The following is a 19,706-nucleotide window of genomic DNA, read 5'->3' on the forward strand; positions in this document are numbered from 1 at the left end:
GAGGAGGCGCGGCTTGGTGATACAAAGTGTTGTTTTTTGGATATTGCCTTATCACACCGTTCCACGCCATGCCCGATTCAGTGTGTGTGAGTTCTTCCATTCTAACCAATAAGCAAGAAGCACCGGGATGCAAAATGCCGCATCGCGCCTCCTCAGGTGTGCATCCAGCTAAGTTTGTCACGAGATGCATTAACTATTTGGCGGTACGAAGTTCGCCGGGCTAGCTAGTATCATATATAGTTGAAAATGACTGACCGTGGCTGCGGCATCATAAGGAAGTGGACACTCTTCTCGGGCTTGTGCGTCAAATGCCTGATGTTCTGGTACATTAGCTCGGTGAGGAAGGGTGTGTAGGGCGCCATACTTCTTATCATGGCGAAAAGTACACCTGTAAGGGTTGAAAGGGCCTGCTCGCAGTCTTTGGCACCACCCTCGCCCTTCAAAAACAACCAAACAACCAAAAATTAGACAAAAACTAATATGAAGTAACGTAGGTAAGAGGTAACGTTGACTGAAAACTATGTTACAAGTTATCATAATAATTACTTTTTCGAATTTTACTCTGATCAGAGGAAACTCTTCATATTTATTCACTTATTTATTGGTAAATGTACATATGGTACAAGGTGATTTTCCAGTCCTGTTACCCAGTTTTTAATGTATTTAATAGAATGGAGATCCAGTTGTAATAAAAATGTAAACTTGCTGTATGCAAACGAAATATAATACTCATTTTTTAAATTTATTATTCATTCTCTTACTTCTAAAGATTATTGAAGGATATTTATTTATTTAATCATTTAGAATTACACAACTTACAGAAAAGTACCACAGGCTTATAAGCCCAAAACGGTTCCCATTCTAATTTATACAACAGTCAAAATGTAGCTAGGTTATGTGTCACGTCAAAATTCTTCAATTACACACAAAATTTACAATTCAAAACACACAAAAATTATTTTTAAATTAAAAAAAAATACTTCTAAATTGAATTAAATCAATTACAAATAGTTGGAAAATTCCAAACTTTGAAAAACTATGAAATAGTTTATTATATTTTGGTGGCTATGATAGTAATTAATTCAATATTTATTCAATATTCGATAGTTCAGCCAACTACTGAACTAGACTGACGTAAACCAATGGACGAACATATTCGGCCGAATTAACGGCCGGCATATTCGTCCGATCCAACGGCCGAACGGATCGGATGAATATGGTTCCAGATGACAGTTACCCTAAACCTAGCGCCGCAGTGCAGGATGGTTTCTTACAGCTTGGCGTTGTTGTCATTCGAGATGGGTATCTGGCTTGGAAGTGTTTCGGCCGCATTGCAGGATGACTGTTAACGGTTGCCGGAAGATCAACAGCTGGATTTTTTTCGTGATAGAGAAATTCTGGTTGCAGATTCGTTCTCAGCGACCCCAAGTTTAGCCTAAAGGCTCAGAATGTCAACAATGTTTTTAAATAATTAAAAATCATCATGAAAAGTCATTAATATGGTAGTACACCACGTTTATGGGAACTTTTTACTGGTGACTGGAGTTATTATTGACAGACAAAAATCAAAATAATCATGAGAAAGAAAACTGCTGATGAACGCGAATAAGACCGCCACTCCATTGTTCTATTGTCTCGGCTGCTTGGCTGAGCCTGGCTGGAGGGATCAAATAACCGACCGGTTTGATCTTTCGTCTGTCCGCTAGGCGGAACTACGCCGACCATTGCTGACCATTGGAAGATGTTACTGCGGCCGCTCGCATTCCCACCAACGCTGCTATTATTTGCTGTCTTAGCGCCTAGTCCGATTCAGCCAAGCAACCAGCCTGCACTGCGGAGCTAGGTTAATACTATAAGTTAAAGTCCGAATCAGAATGTAAGTTTTGTCACTTTCACTTCTTATGATATCTTCTCTCTATGGTTTCAACTGCTCTCCTCTTTCAAATGAACTAATGAATGGAAAAATGAGACACAGATGTTGTCAATACCACTTTAATTGACAACATTTGTGTCTCATTTTTTCATTACGGAGACACAATACCACAATATCTCCTCAAAAACAATTTATTTCCAACTAATGAATGAATGAAAGAGGTAATGAATGAATGAATTACCTTGAGCCTGCGACGATTCATGCGCACATACCAGTTGGTGAGGTTATCAATGAATTGCACCAGCCTGGGCACAACCGAGTACAACCGATAGGCGGCCATCTCTTTTCTCACATAGGCCAGCAGCGACTGAGTGAACGACAAAATCCATTTATCCATTATATTCTCAGGCTGGAGTTTGTCCTCGTTGTATTTGAATGTAGTTTTGTACTCCTGTAATCACAAATAGGCTGATTAAACTCAGTAATAATCATTCATTATTGTTATGAGTAGTTTTACATATACATGGACATCGTCAGGTATTTTTACTTTCCTTGCCCTACTACCATAGGTAAGGAAAGTATTGCTTTCCAAAAAAAATTAAGGTACCCCAATTTCAAGTTTTCTATACGTTTCAAGGTCCCCTGAATCCAAAAACATGATTTTTGGGTGTTGGTCTGTGTGTGTGTGTGTACGTGTGTATGTGTGTATGTCTGTGAACACGAAAACTCCATTCCTAATCAACCGATTGACTTGAAATTCTAAACTTAAGGTCCTTATACCATGAGGACCCGACAATAAGAAATTCAATAAAATTCAATTCAAGATGGCGGATAATTACTAAAAAACCATGTTTTTCACGGTTTTCTCGAAAACGGCTCTAACGATTTTCTTCAAATTTATACCATGGATAGCTACTTATAAGCCCTATCAACTGACATGAGTTTCATTTCTGAGAAAATTGCAGGAGATCCGTAATATTCTTGAGAAAAATGGCGGATAATTACTAAAAAACCATGTTTTTCACGATTTTCTCAGAAACGGCTCTAACGATTTTCTTCAAATTTAATATACCATGGATAGCTATTTATGAGCCCTATCAACTGACATAAGTCTCATTTCTGGGAAAATTGCTGGAGCTCCGTAATATTCTTGAGAAAAATGGCGGATAATTACTAAAAAACCATGTTTTTCACGACTTTCTCAAAAATGACTTGACTGATTTATTTCAAATTCATACCCTGTATAGTTATTTATCAGCTCTATCAACTGGCATGAGTCTTTTCCCTTGGAAACTAATTCAGCACTATCAACTGGCATGAGTCTTTTCCCTTGGAAACTAATGGGGTCCACCCCATCCTTGAGAAATGGACTTTGTAAACTCCTTCTCGTGCATGAGGTAGGTAGGTAGAGCAGTTTATAAAAAGAACACATAGTCGAGATATTCAATCTGTAGAACAGCTGTTTTGACAACTTTTAAAAAAATCATCGAATTTCACAATTTATACAAAGGAAAAAGTACTCTGAAAACAATTATATATACACATATACAGTAGTCTGATCGTAGTTTCAAATATGTTGTCACCAGTCGTCATTATGTTATTCCTCTAAATTATTCTCTTTTAAGAATGAGGCTCACAGTTCAATGAGCAAGGAAAGTTGTGTGAGTGTACCACACCAGATTTTTTTTCAGGCGCAATCAACCAATCGGAGAGCTTTCAGCACTGCCGACTCTAAAAACGCCTTCTGAAAACGCCTAATATGGTCTGGCCATTACTGTTTACATAACCCTTCTATTATTAGGAAAGTTCAAGGGAAAGTAATAAAGTTTTCTAGTGTTTTTTTTTTTTCATTTTTTTTCAATTTGAACAAACCATTTTGTGAAGTGAAGGACTACAAGACTTAGACCTGGTTGTACAAAACCTGTTTTATTTTAACCGTGATTAAATGCCACGAAAACCAATCAGAGAAGCCTTCTTCTCAAAACAGCTTTTTCTTTTTTTGCTGACGTTGATGCCCACATGAGCTCTGGGCTTGTGCGTGGTAATGAGGCGGATGATAATGAGAGATGAATGGACCTACAGTTTTAGGTGGGTTCCCAACCACCGGGAAGCGATTTTACAACTCATGAATCATATCCATAGGAGTAGGCTCAAGCGGTCACTCTTCAAACGAGAGTATGAGGCGCATGATTCTTGACTTATCTAAGCGATAGCTTATCAGCGCGACAACTGAGTCACTCCGCTCTCTGATTGGTTCTCCTGACATTTAATCGTGGTTAAAACTTAACAGGTGTCACCTGGTCATATGGGACATATATATGAATCATATATTTATCACATATTGAAAGAAAGAAAGAAAGAAATATTTATTGCCAAAATCATTAAACAAACTTTACAAATGTGAAAAATATAAAACAAATTTTTATATACAATACATTGCAAAAACTTAAAATTAAAATATTTTCCATTTAAAAATCGATTATAATATTATCATTGGCGTTACCAGCAAGACTAAGTAGTTTGAGCGATGGCAACGAGTAATCAGTCGGCTATAATTAGTGGCTTGAGATTCAGTCGAAAATAGAAAAAATATAATAAAGAAAAAAGAATCATATGGAATGTATGAAAAACTGGAAAAAAAATTTCAATCCGAAAAGAAGAAGTACTAAGAGTGAAATACTAAGAGAGCAGAAAAACTAGAATGAATTCATAATAATTTAAAAACTCAAAAGAAAAAGAGATGATTCATGTAATTATTAATCTACAATTCACTGTACATATGTAATCCATTTAGTAACATAATGTAATTCATTTGTAGCATATATGCAATTCCTTTTGTAAGCAAAGAGAGAATTAGAAAAACAATACAATACAGTACACATGGCACAAAAAATAAAACTTAAACTCAGAGAGAGAAAATTAATCTGGGAGTATAGCCCTACTAATAATAAATTCAGAGGAACTGATGAAGACAGTATATGTACATCAAATTAAAATATTTTAGGTATGATATCTTCTGTCTTTATCCAGCTTTCAATTTTTAATTTAAGTGCTTTTGTAGGTTTTCTTGCAATGAAATGTTCTGGCATAAAATTAATAAGCTTTTTTGTTGTATAGTTGAATTGTCTTCTGCATATAGTTAGATCTGTTCGAGGAACAAAGCATCTATTTACTGATCTAAAACTATAATTAGTTGAATGAGGTGTAAAAAGATGTATATGGTTGCTGATATATTTAACAAGATTTCTGATATACAGTTACCTATATATATATATTGATATATTGATCAGGATTTTAGAGTTTTTTAATTAAAAGTTCAATGAACAGTATTTTTGTCTTTGAACAATCTTTGTCATCGACAGAAAGATTGTTTATTTTATTTGTTCTCGATATTAACGTAGCTTCTTTTTGTTTGTAATAACAAACGTGCCGCCTGTGCGACAGATAAAAATATGTACTTGAAATGGCTTTCATGTTTGGCATTGACTGAGTTTATATTAATACCCAAAATTTAGCTTTTGGGGCAGAGCTCGTTCGTTAGGACTGTGAGTAAAGTCCGGCTGATCCAGTGAAGAAGGCTAGATTTCGTTTCGTTTTATAATACAGTTATTCTGTCATAGATCGGGCAGTTTAAAAATAATTGTACTATTAAGGGAGACGGGTTCTGAACCTATTCATTGGTTCAGTTAATTTTTGTTCTTTTAAAATACTAACTGTAAAGTCGCGATTAAACCAGTGGATGCCAAAAGGGGAAGCCATATTCAAAAGGTAGGTGACTACTGGATGAGATCATTGTTCTTAATTTTCATAACCACAAAGATTGAATCATCACAAGCAGCAGCGAGTTGTTTTCCCCATTAAATTCATTTTAATATTGTGTTTGTATATATATTTATATTTTATCTTTTTGGAATAGAGAAAAATTCATATTTATCATTTTCAACCATGTAAACCGAAAGATACCAATTGAATAAAGTTCTAGTATTTCTGTTCTCTTTTGGTATCATAGTTCTTTCCCTGCTTACACAGGCTTTTGTGCAATCGGGCTATGTGTAACCTTATCTAAATTTTCGAAAAGAATAGCGCAAGGTTACCTTATTTTTCCTCTCGCTATCATTTTAATGATGCATTTATTGTAAAAATAAATCATTTGTAATTTATTATTCAAGCCTCTTACCCGATTGTAGAGATCGATGTTCTGTATGAGGAAGCGATAGGCATTGTACCAGGGCAGGAAGACGTCTTTCAACACATCGCGCACTCCTTCCTCCTTGAAGCGCAGATTCTCGGCGCGAACCACGGGCGAATTCACCAAATACAGACGCAGCGCGTCGGCGCCAAATTTATTCACCACCTGAAACACAAAAAACATCATTAAAATCTGAAGAAGTCCCACAAGTGTAGTACAAAAGTTTTGGAGGAAAGGGTACTATGAAATGATTTCTTTATTAATTAATCTAATAATAAAGAAACACTCTATACTGACTATACTGTCCACAGAATTCAGGCGTGTATTTGACATAATTGTAGATCTCTTTCAAAGCAATATTCTTTGAGCACAGTTGAACCTGTATACAAAATTTCAACATTTTCTGTCAATTAACTCATGAAAAAGCTGAAAAATACGCTGTAAGAACGTTGATTTTGGGCATATCTTTTGAGTATTTTGAAGCCCTCTTAACCTTAGCTCAGAGCTGGGCTTAGCTGATTTCTAAACCTTTTTTAAACTCATAGGCTATACCAAATTTGATTTCTGTATAAGTTGCCCGTATACTTAGGGCTTTATTTCTTGAAAAAAACGTTATCTCTGGGCGTATGTTTGGAAATGTTCTCAATGCCGTTCTTAATAAGCGTCTAGGGGTCCAACTAAATATTTCTACCAATTTAATTTTTTTTACAATAGATTCTCAGGAGATAGCAACTGGTAAATCGGATAACATCCAATATATGAGTAATAATTAATAAGAAATATTAAATTTATCGCTTAAAAGCATTGTCAAAACAATGATATGATGTCAGAAAATAGATACCACACTCTCTAACTTAACTTTTAATATTTCAAGTGGAATATCATACAACAGTTGTCAAAATGTAGTCAAAATTCATAAACTTCACAATTTGAAATTGGCGGTTAAAATTTAAACGATTTGAATCTGTTTGAAATTGGCGGTAAACAACAAAACCACGATTTATCATAATTTTTAATTTGAATAGTTAATTTAACAAAACTATTGAAGTAAACAATGTCAATATTTATTTTATTGTTTTATTAATAATTATTGTCAAGTTTTGTTATTGATTTTCAATATTTGTATCGATGAAGAAGAAGGAAAGTAAAAGAAGAAGTAGTTGGTACCGACTGTTACTGAAATCAGCTGATTGGAGTGAAAGCTGACTTGCATTTCATTTCTAGCCAGTCAGTCTGCGATTTGATGTTGTACGGAGCAGACTTGTTATAGTATTTCTCCAAAGTTTGGCAGTTTCAACTCGTGAAACGATTATTTAATACGATTTATTTCAAATAAATAGCAAACCAGAGATATGCTGCGAAAATATAATTGCATTATTACTCCTGCCTAGAAAATAAAGCTTAGTTTCGATATACTTTAAGGTTAGTTGGTACATATATAATTTTAAATTTGAACTTGCGGTATTATTTCTTTATAATATTCCTTATTAATTTCAAATTATTATGTAGGCTTATTCTTGACTATGATCAGAAAATGAATTGAATTTGAAAGATATCAACATTTCTATCAACCTACCAGTTCTATCATAACATAATAAAAACTTCTGGATAATCCTTCAATTAATTTACTAGTTTCAAAACATGATCCTTAGCTTTACATTACCTGAAATTATTCATCATAACAGATAAGTTAATTCAAATGACCTTGGGGTTTTTTTAATTTTGAAATATTGGTTAGCTTCAATGTTTCATCTTCACATAAATTGGAATCTATTACAATTAAATCAAATCTACTAGGCAATCCTCTATTAATATATCATGGTTTCTAATGATTAGGTACCGTACTCAACATTTCAACAGTGTTACCTTGGAAAACATTTGAATTTTTCGGCAAGTGATTTTAATAATAATTAGTTGGTTAATCAATTTGTGAACTATTGTTACAATCTTTTTATTGGGCTATCACTTCGGTAGAAATAAAATTACAGCAAATTACCCATTTTATATTTCATTGAAACATGGTACGTTTCAGCTCATTAGATTCAATTCAATGCAAAAATTTATTGATTAACTTTTTGGTTATGGTTACTATTGATTTATTATCAAGATATAAAAATAAAAAATCTATGTAATCTTTTTAAAACATTTTAAGATGGGTGCTTAGATTTTTATTTTAATTCCTTGATTTGATAATGACTCTGAAACATTTGCATTATTTATAAAATATATGAAGGGTACATTAATGTTACTTCAATTAATGATTTTACTTCAATTGTAATTTAAGTGGAATAACTTATGCTCAGTTATTTATCAACATTCATATTATATTATTTAACAACATTCTATTATATATACTATATAATAAATATAATTATAGAATATACTGTTTATATTCTACTAGCTTACCCGGCAAACTTCGTACTGCCAAAAAGTCAATGTATCTCATGTCACACTTGACTTTATTTGGTGAATCATGAAATTTATCTGACAGTCAGTATTTTCATATACATCTCAATACGGACTTCCTATGTGCTTAAAACTACCGTTTTAATATCAGTAAACAATTTTATTACACAGTGACGTGTTTATTACAGCTGGTAAATTTAGATGCTAAATAATACTATCACAACATGATCTTGAATCATAATGAACTTCCCGTTCTACATTAGCCGCTCAGCCAACAATTTCAAAAACATAGGTCTGTAATAATATATAATTATTATTAGCCCCTCCTATTGAAATTTCTGGTCAGAAACCATCCCCAATATTCACACAGCATATTCTCAAAGTTTTATGCCGTTCTGTCGAGTAGTTTTCGAGTCTATAGGGAACAAACAAACTAACACACAAACAGACATTCATTTATATATATAGATTATATATTCTATAATCTGGGATATATATTTCAGTTCTCTTGTAAATTGGTAGTTTATTCGAATCTTTCCATGCAATCATGATTAATTTATGTACAAATATTTTAAAGCAGTATTTTTCACCAGAAGTTCTAAATTCAATTTTTGATTCTATTCATTTTTACAAGCTCAGTTGAGAATAATTTGTGAATCTGGTACTCTATAAATATTTATACAATCATCAATCATGAGAAAAAAATTAATAGATTATATTTTTTCATTTCAGGATCGATGTGAATTTGAAAAATAAACAGTCAAGGGCATCGTTACTATTCGCAAACTATTGGGTGCAGCTCTACTACCAAAGTGGACATGTGGATCACAGGATGTGGTATGAGATATCTGGTATTCATATTTTCAGTTATCCAGACAGGATAGAATTCTCTAACACTTCCCTATTCTAACACAGATATCAAGCTAGGGCCGGGATGTTTATGGTGGCTACTATTATGACACAGTTCATCCCGACCCTATCGGCAGTGCCATGTTCTATCCGGTTGGTTCTGAGTCCAATGGGTGCTTTCAAGTTAGAGTCAACTGACCTGCAGATTGCATTTCCGCGTGCCAACAACTGGACGAGCATGTGCCACTGTTTGATTGTGGTTTATGGATGGCTGTGGAGTGAGACAATCACCATGAATAGGGTTTGAGTTGTCAGGGTCCCCATAGGATATTTGCAGTTGTCAGTCGAGTATTTCATTTCTGATCAGTGTCCTTTGTGGTGGTCCCACACCTTTTTCATGATGGTTGCGGGCTCAGTACAGCACTAATTTGATGAGCAGGTGGTATTGTTACACTGTGGCCTGGTCTGATCTGTTCTATGAGACTGGCAATGCAAATATTAGATTGTAGTGCCTTCAGCAAACTTAGGGATGGGGGTGTGAGAATTATCTGTCTTAAGAATTAGAATTGAGAAATATACGTTTATATCTGAGGCTGGAGTAATATTGAGTATGGCCTCTAGCCTTTGCTAGTTGGCGGGGAAAGGGAAATTATAGCCTCTAGCCTTTGCTAGTTGGCGGGGAAAGGGAAATTATAGCCTCTAGCCTTGCTAGTTGGCGGGGAAAGGGAAATTATAGCCTCTAGCCTTTGCTAGTTGGCGGGGAAAGGGAAATTATAGCCTCTAGCCTTTGCTAGTTGGCGGGAGAAGGGAATTTATAGCCTCTAGCCTTTGCTAGTTGGCGGGGTTTAGCCTCTAGCCTTTGCTAGTGGCGGGGAAAGGGAATTATAGCCTCTAGCCTTTGCTAGTTGGCGGGAGAAGGGAATTTATAGCCTCTAGCCTTTGCTAGTTGGCGGGGGAAGGGAATTATGGCCTCTAGCCTTTGCTAGTTGGCGGGGGATAGGAAATCGAAGCTTCTAGCTCCATGTAAATTCTTAAATTGCATGCATTTTAGTTTTAGTATTAGGAATATACTAATATAAGTTTTGAATTAAGATTGAAGTTAGTGGAATATAGCGGGGAAAGGGAAATTATAGCCTCTAGCCTTTGCTAGTTGGCGGGGAAAGGGAAATTATAGCCTCTAGCCTTTGCTAGTTGGCGGGGAAAGGGAAATTATAGCCTCTAGCCTTTGCTAGTTGGCGGGGAAAGGGAAATTATAGCCTCTACATTTTGTTGATACTTCAAAATTAGAGATATTCTTGAGAAATTCAAGGGTTCTCTGATGAGTATGATTGAGAGTAAGAAACTCTTATTGATACTGTATTGTACAAACGTTCACTCCTGTTCATTCAGGTATTGCCTTTGTTTAGTCCAAGTTAAGATTTGTAAATCTTCATCAAAATTATATAAAATTGCTTTGTTTTACAATTGCGTTACAAGTTTGTTACAGCTTAGCCTACCTCTAGAATCCAAGTGCACCATTGTGGATATTTCTCAAAAGGTTAGTAGACTCTTTCATTTTATACTCATCCAGATCTCCAGACTTAAGCTCCACGATATTATATCTCCTATTTATTATTATTTTTTTTTATAAAAAATTATCAATTCTTATTGTTCATAGACAATTTGATAAGCATACTTAATTTTTTTCAAACTTGAATCTTTATTCAAAATTTACTAGTCATACTCATACTATACTCATCTAGATATTCAGACTTCTACTCCACGATATTATAACTCATATTTATTCATTTTTTTAGAAATTATCAATTCTTATTGTTCATAGAAAATTTGAAAAGCATACTTGATTTTTTTAAAGCTTGAATCTTTATTCAAAATTTACTAGTTAGTTTTTGATACAGTTTAATATCAAGTCATGACTATAATAATATTATTTATCTTTATCAATGTTTGGTGAAATATTTATCGAACTTAGTTTTTTATTTTAAGAGAATCCACGACAGTATGTCTATTGAATTTTGTATTATGAATTAACAGTTGACCTTTAATCAATTGTGTATACGATTATTAAAAAAGTGTAGTCTCTTTCAACACGAACCATGTTTTTTTATTTTAAGAGAATCCATGACAGTATATCTATTGAATTTTGTTATATGAATTAACAGTTAACCTTCCATCAATTGTGTATAATATTATTCATAAAACTGTTATCTCTTTCAACAGGAATGAAGTGAAACTGAACACAAATCTATGTAGATACATGTGGATTATTATGGAGATGCCACCAGCTATTCAATGCATTGGAGAGCAGTTCTTCTACCAAAGTGGACATGTGGATCACAGGATGTGGTATGAGATATCTGGTACACATATATTCAGTTATTAAGACAGGATAGAATTCTCTAACACTTCCCTATTCTAACACAGATATCAAGCTAGGGCCGGGATGTTTAAGGTGGTTACTATTATGACACAGTTAATCCTGACCCTTTCGGCAGTGCCTTGTTCTATCCGGTTGGTTCTGAGTCCAATGGGTGCTTTCAAGTTAGAGTCAACTGACCTGCAGATCGCATTTCCGCGTGCCAACAACTGGACGAACATGTGCCACTGTTTGATTGTGGTTTATGGATGGCTGTGGAGTAAGACAATCACCTTGAATTGGGTTTGAGTTGTCAGGGTCCACGTAGGATATTTGCAGTTGTCGGGTCGAGTATTTCATTTCTGATCAGTGTCCTTTGTGGTGGTCCCACACCTTTTTCATGATGGTTGCGGGCTCAGTACAGCACTAATTTGATGAGCAGGTGGTATTGTTACACTGTGGCCTGGTCTGATCTGTTCTATGAGACTGGCAATGCAAATATTAGATTGTAGTGCCTTCAGCAAACTTAGGGATGGGGGTGTGAGAATTATCTGTCTTAAGAAATTCAAGAGTTCTCTACTACTCTACTCTACTGAGTATCTTTGAGAGTGAGAAACTCTCATAGATACTGTAGAGTACAACATTCACTCCTGGCGGTCCTTAGTTTACTGATAAGTTCAATCTATGATTTGGCAACTATTTATCTACATTTTGTTGATACTTCAAAATTAGAGATATTCTTGAGAAATTCAAGGGTTCTCTGATGAGTATGATTGAGAGTAAGAAACTCTTATTGATACTGTATTGTACAAACGTTCACTCCTGTTGATTCAGGTATTGCCTTTGTTTAGTCCAAGTTAAGATTTGTAAATCTTCATCAAAATTATATAAAATTGCTTTGTTTTACAATTGCGTTACAAGTTTGTTACAGCTTAGCCTACCTCTAGAATCCAAGTGCACCATTGTGGATATTTCTCAAAAGGTTAGTAGACTCTTTCATTTTATACTCATCCAGATCTCCAGACTTAAGCTCCACGATATTATATCTCCTATTTATTATTATTTTTTTTTATAAAAAATTATCAATTCTTATTGTTCATAGACAATTTGATAAGCATACTTAATTTTTTTCAAACTTGAATCTTTATTCAAAATTTACTAGTCATACTCATACTATACTCATCTAGATATTCAGACTTCTACTCCACGATATTATAACTCATATTTATTCATTTTTTTAGAAATTATCAATTCTTATTGTTCATAGAAAATTTGAAAAGCATACTTGATTTTTTAAAGCTTGAATCTTTATTCAAAATTTACTAGTTAGTTTTTGATACAGTTTAATATCAAGTCATGACTATAATAATATTATTTATCTTTATCAATGTTTGGTGAAATATTTATCGAACTTAGTTTTTTATTTTAAGAGAATCCACGACAGTATGTCTATTGAATTTTGTATTATGAATTAACAGTTGACCTTTAATCAATTGTGTATACGATTATTAAAAAAGTGTAGTCTCTTTCAACACGAACCATGTTTTTTTATTTTAAGAGAATCCATGACAGTATATCTATTGAATTTTGTTATATGAATTAACAGTTAACCTTCCATCAATTGTGTATAATATTATTCATAAAACTGTTATCTCTTTCAACAGGAATGAAGTGAAACTGAACACAAATCTATGTAGATACATGTGGATTATTATGGAGATGCCACCAGCTATTCAATGCATTGGAGAGCAGTTCTTCTACCAAAGTGGACATGTGGATCACAGGATGTGGTATGAGATATCTGGTACACATATATTCAGTTATTAAGACAGGATAGAATTCTCTAACACTTCCCTATTCTAACACAGATATCAAGCTAGGGCCGGGATGTTTAAGGTGGTTACTATTATGACACAGTTAATCCTGACCCTTTCGGCAGTGCCTTGTTCTATCCGGTTGGTTCTGAGTCCAATGGGTGCTTTCAAGTTAGAGTCAACTGACCTGCAGATCGCATTTCCGCGTGCCAACAACTGGACGAACATGTGCCACTGTTTGATTGTGGTTTATGGATGGCTGTGGAGTAAGACAATCACCTTGAATTGGGTTTGAGTTGTCAGGGTCCACGTAGGATATTTGCAGTTGTCGGGTCGAGTATTTCATTTCTGATCAGTGTCCTTTGTGGTGGTCCCACACCTTTTTCATGATGGTTGCGGGCTCAGTACAGCACTAATTTGATGAGCAGGTGGTATTGTTACACTGTGGCCTGGTCTGATCTGTTCTATGAGACTGGCAATGCAAATATTAGATTGTAGTGCCTTCAGCAAACTTAGGGATGGGGGTGTGAGAATTATCTGTCTTAAGAATAAGAATTGAGAAATATACGTTTATATCTGAGGCTGGAGTAATATTGAGTATGGCCTCTAGCCTTTGCTAGTTGGCGGGGAAAGGGAAATTATAGCCTCTAGCCTTTGCTAGTTGGCGGGGAAAGGGAAATTATAGCCTCTAGCCTTTGCTAGTTGGCGGGGAAAGGGAAATTATAGCCTCTAGCCTTTGCTAGTTGGCGGGGAAAGGGAAATTATAGCCTCTAGCCTTTGCTAGTTGGCGGGGAAAGGGAATTATAGCCTCTAGCCTTTGCTAGTTGGCGGGGTTTAGCCTCTAGCCTTTGCTAGTTGGCGGGGTGAAGCCTCTAGCCTTTGCTAGTTGGCGGGGAGAATGGAAATCACCGCTATCTTGTGATAGCTTCGGGTTAATCTTATTTCTAACCTAATTTTAAGTCTTAACTTGCATGCAATTTACTTTATAGGTGACACTATCCTATCGGTAGAGGAAGTGCACAAGTTATTTTGCATCAAAGAGGGTGTATCACCCTTGGAGATGCTGGGAAGTGGAGATATTCTTGAGAAATTCAAGAGTTCTCTACTACTCTACTCTACTGAGTATCTTTGAGAGTGAGAAACTCTCATAGATACTGTAGAGTACAACATTCACTCCTGGCGGTCCTTAGTTTACTGATAAGTTCAATCTATGATTTGGCAACTATTTATCTACATTTTGTTGATACTTCAAAATTAGAGATATTCTTGAGAAATTCAAGGGTTCTCTGATGAGTATGATTGAGAGTAAGAAACTCTTATTGATACTGTATTGTACAAACGTTCACTCCTGTTGATTCAGGTATTGCCTTTGTTTAGTCCAAGTTAAGATTTGTAAATCTTCATCAAAATTATATAAAATTGCTTTGTTTTACAATTGCGTTACAAGTTTGTTACAGCTTAGCCTACCTCTAGAATCCAAGTGCACCATTGTGGATATTTCTCAAAAGGTTAGTAGACTCTTTCATTTTATACTCATCCAGATCTCCAGACTTAAGCTCCACGATATTATATCTCCTATTTATTATTATTTTTTTTTATAAAAAATTATCAATTCTTATTGTTCATAGACAATTTGATAAGCATACTTAATTTTTTTCAAACTTGAATCTTTATTCAAAATTTACTAGTCATACTCATACTATACTCATCTAGATATTCAGACTTCTACTCCACGATATTATAACTCATATTTATTCATTTTTTTAGAAATTATCAATTCTTATTGTTCATAGAAAATTTGAAAAGCATACTTGATTTTTTTAAAGCTTGAATCTTTATTCAAAATTTACTAGTTAGTTTTTGATACAGTTTAATATCAAGTCATGACTATAATAATATTATTTATCTTTATCAATGTTTGGTGAAATATTTATCGAACTTAGTTTTTTATTTTAAGAGAATCCACGACAGTATGTCTATTGAATTTTGTATTATGAATTAACAGTTGACCTTTAATCAATTGTGTATACGATTATTAAAAAAGTGTAGTCTCTTTCAACACGAACCATGTTTTTTTATTTTAAGAGAATCCATGACAGTATATCTATTGAATTTTGTTATATGAATTAACAGTTAACCTTCCATCAATTGTGTATAATATTATTCATAAAACTGTTATCTCTTTCAACAGGAATGAAGTGAAACTGAACACAAATCTATGTAGATACATGTGGATTATTATGGAGATGCCACCAGCTATTCAATGCATTGGAGAGCAGTTCTTCTACCAAAGTGGACATGTGGATCACAGGATGTGGTATGAGATATCTGGTACACATATATTCAGTTATTAAGACAGGATAGAATTCTCTAACACTTCCCTATTCTAACACAGATATCAAGCTAGGGCCGGGATGTTTAAGGTGGTTACTATTATGACACAGTTAATCCTGACCCTTTCGGCAGTGCCTTGTTCTATCCGGTTGGTTCTGAGTCCAATGGGTGCTTTCAAGTTAGAGTCAACTGACCTGCAGATCGCATTTCCGCGTGCCAACAACTGGACGAACATGTGCCACTGTTTGATTGTGGTTTATGGATGGCTGTGGAGTAAGACAATCACCTTGAATTGGGTTTGAGTTGTCAGGGTCCACGTAGGATATTTGCAGTTGTCGGGTCGAGTATTTCATTTCTGATCAGTGTCCTTTGTGGTGGTCCCACACCTTTTTCATGATGGTTGCGGGCTCAGTACAGCACTAATTTGATGAGCAGGTGGTATTGTTACACTGTGGCCTGGTCTGATCTGTTCTATGAGACTGGCAATGCAAATATTAGATTGTAGTGCCTTCAGCAAACTTAGGGATGGGGGTGTGAGAATTATCTGTCTTAAGAATTAGAATTGAGAAATATACGTTTATATCTGAGGCTGGAGTAATATTGAGTATGGCCTCTAGCCTTTGCTAGTTGGGGGGAAAGGGAAATTATAGCCTCTAGCCTTTGCTAGTTGGCGGGGAAAGGGAATTATAGCCTCTAGCCTTTGCTAGTTGGCGGGGGAAGGGAAATTATAGCCTCTAGCCTTTGCTAGTTGGCGGGGTTTAGCCTCTAGCCTTTGCTAGTTGGCGGGGTGAAGCCTCTAGCCTTTGCTAGTTGGCGGGGAGAATGGAAATCACCGCTATCTTGTGATAGCTTTGGGTTAATCTTATTTCTAACCTAATTTTAAGTCTTAACTTGCATGCAATTTACTTTATAGGTGACACTATCCTATCGGTAGAGGAAGTGCACAAGTTATTTTGCATCAAAGAGGGTGTATCACCCTTGGAGATGCTGGGAAGTGGAGATATTCTTGAGAAATTCAAGAGTTCTCTACTACTCTACTCTACTGAGTATCTTTGAGAGTGAGAAACTCTCATAGATACTGTAGAGTACAACATTCACTCCTGGCGGTCCTTAGTTTACTGATAAGTTCAATCTATGATTTGGCAACTATTTATCTACATTTTGTTGATACTTCAAAATTAGAGATATTCTTGAGAAATTCAAGGGTTCTCTGATGAGTATGATTGAGAGTAAGAAACTCTTATTGATACTGTATTGTACAAACGTTCACTCCTGTTCATTCAGGTATTGCCTTTGTTTAGTCCAAGTTAAGATTTGTAAATCTTCATCAAAATTATATAAAATTGCTTTGTTTTACAATTGCGTTACAAGTTTGTTACAGCTTAGCCTACCTCTAGAATCCAAGTGCACCATTGTGGATATTTCTCAAAAGGTTAGTAGACTCTTTCATTTTATACTCATCCAGATCTCCAGACTTAAGCTCCACGATATTATATCTCCTATTTATTATTATTTTTTTTTATAAAAAATTATCAATTCTTATTGTTCATAGACAATTTGATAAGCATACTTAATTTTTTTCAAACTTGAATCTTTATTCAAAATTTACTAGTCATACTCATACTATACTCATCTAGATATTCAGACTTCTACTCCACGATATTATAACTCATATTTATTCATTTTTTTAGAAATTATCAATTCTTATTGTTCATAGAAAATTTGAAAAGCATACTTGATTTTTTTAAAGCTTGAATCTTTATTCAAAATTTACTAGTTAGTTTTTGATACAGTTTAATATCAAGTCATGACTATAATAATATTATTTATCTTTATCAATGTTTGGTGAAATATTTATCGAACTTAGTTTTTTATTTTAAGAGAATCCACGACAGTATGTCTATTGAATTTTGTATTATGAATTAACAGTTGACCTTTAATCAATTGTGTATACGATTATTAAAAAAGTGTAGTCTCTTTCAACACGAACCATGTTTTTTTATTTTAAGAGAATCCATGACAGTATATCTATTGAATTTTGTTATATGAATTAACAGTTAACCTTCCATCAATTGTGTATAATATTATTCATAAAACTGTTATCTCTTTCAACAGGAATGAAGTGAAACTGAACACAAATCTATGTAGATACATGTGGATTATTATGGAGATGCCACCAGCTATTCAATGCATTGGAGAGCAGTTCTTCTACCAAAGTGGACATGTGGATCACAGGATGTGGTATGAGATATCTGGTACACATATATTCAGTTATTAAGACAGGATAGAATTCTCTAACACTTCCCTATTCTAACACAGATATCAAGCTAGGGCCGGGATGTTTAAGGTGGTTACTATTATGACACAGTTAATCCTGACCCTTTCGGCAGTGCCTTGTTCTATCCGGTTGGTTCTGAGTCCAATGGGTGCTTTCAAGTTAGAGTCAACTGACCTGCAGATCGCATTTCCGCGTGCCAACAACTGGACGAACATGTGCCACTGTTTGATTGTGGTTTATGGATGGCTGTGGAGTAAGACAATCACCTTGAATTGGGTTTGAGTTGTCAGGGTCCACGTAGGATATTTGCAGTTGTCGGGGAGAATGGAAATCACCGCTATCTTGTGATAGCTTGGGGTTAATCTTATTTCTAACCTAATTTTAAGTCTTAACTTGCATGCAATTTACTTTATAGGTGACACTATCCTATCGGTAGAGGAAGTGCACAAGTTATTTTGCATCAAAGAGGGTGTATCACCCTTGGAGATGCTGGGAAGTGGAGATATTCTTGAGAAATTCAAGAGTTCTCTACTACTCTACTCTACTGAGTATCTTTGAGAGTGAGAAACTCTCATAGATACTGTAGAGTACAACATTCACTCCTGCCGGTCCTTAGTTAAGTGATAAGTTAAATCTATGATTGGCAACTATTTATCTACATTTTGTTGATACTTCAAAATTAGAGATATTCTTGAGAAATTCAAGGGTTCTCTGATGAGTATGATTGAGAGTAAGAAACTCTTATTGATACTGTATTGTACAAACGTTCACTCCTGTTGATTCAGGTATTGCCTTTGTTTAGTCCAAGTTAAGATTTGTAAATCTTCATCAAAATTATATAAAATTGCTTTGTTTTACAATTGCGTTACAAGTTTGTTACAGCTTAGCCTACCTCTAGAATCCAAGTGCACCATTGTGGATATTTCTCAAAAGGTTAGTAGACTCTTTCATTTTATACTCATCCAGATCTCCAGACTTAAGCTCCACGATATTATATCTCCTATTTATTATTATTTTTTTTTTATAAAAAATTATCAATTCTTATTGTTCATAGACAATTTGATAAGCATACTTAATTTTTTCAAACTTGAATCTTTATTCAAAATTTACTAGTCACTCATACTATACTCATCTAGATATTCAGACTTCTACTCCACGATATTATAACTCATATTTATTCATTTTTTTAGAAATTATCAATTCTTATTGTTCATAGAAAATTTGAAAAGCATACTTGATTTTTTAAAGCTTGAATCTTTATTCAAAATTTACTAGTTAGTTTTTGATACAGTTTAATATCAAGTCATGACTATAATAATATTATTTATCTTTATCAATGTTTGGTGAAATATTTATCGAACTTAGTTTTTTATTTTAAGAGAATCCACGACAGTATGTCTATTGAATTTTGTATTATGAATTAACAGTTGACCTTTAATCAATTGTGTATACGATTATTAAAAAAGTGTAGTCTCTTTCAACACGAACCATGTTTTTTTATTTTAAGAGAATCCATGACAGTATATCTATTGAATTTTGTTATATGAATTAACAGTTAACCTTCCATCAATTGTGTATAATATTATTCATAAAACTGTTATCTCTTT

The 19,706-nt window shown here is 34.4% G+C and overlaps 1 protein-coding gene and 1 long non-coding RNA gene across 2 annotated transcripts in view; one reads left to right on the forward strand and one right to left on the reverse strand.

Moving 5' to 3' along the window:
* The window catches only part of LOC111051261 (isoleucine--tRNA ligase, cytoplasmic), an 88,979-nt gene that overhangs the window by 19,115 nt on the left and 50,158 nt on the right, over window positions 1-19,706 (reverse strand). The window contains exons 11-13 of the mRNA XM_039433290.1: window positions 6,051-6,227; window positions 2,115-2,324; window positions 256-437 (exon numbers count right to left, since the gene is read on the reverse strand). Coding sequence (XP_039289224.1) covers window positions 256-437; window positions 2,115-2,324; window positions 6,051-6,227 — 569 coding nt within the window. The remainder of the gene's footprint in view (window positions 1-255; window positions 438-2,114; window positions 2,325-6,050; window positions 6,228-19,706) is intronic.
* Window positions 14,301-18,413, forward strand: LOC120352491. Its single transcript, XR_005571872.1, has 4 exons — window positions 14,301-14,995; window positions 15,679-15,804; window positions 17,193-17,253; window positions 17,937-18,413. It is a non-coding gene; the product is annotated as an uncharacterized LOC120352491 (long non-coding RNA).

Source organism: Nilaparvata lugens, chromosome 7, assembly GCF_014356525.2.
Source record: "Nilaparvata lugens isolate BPH chromosome 7, ASM1435652v1, whole genome shotgun sequence".
Classification (NCBI taxonomy): Eukaryota; Metazoa; Arthropoda; class Insecta; order Hemiptera; family Delphacidae; genus Nilaparvata; species Nilaparvata lugens.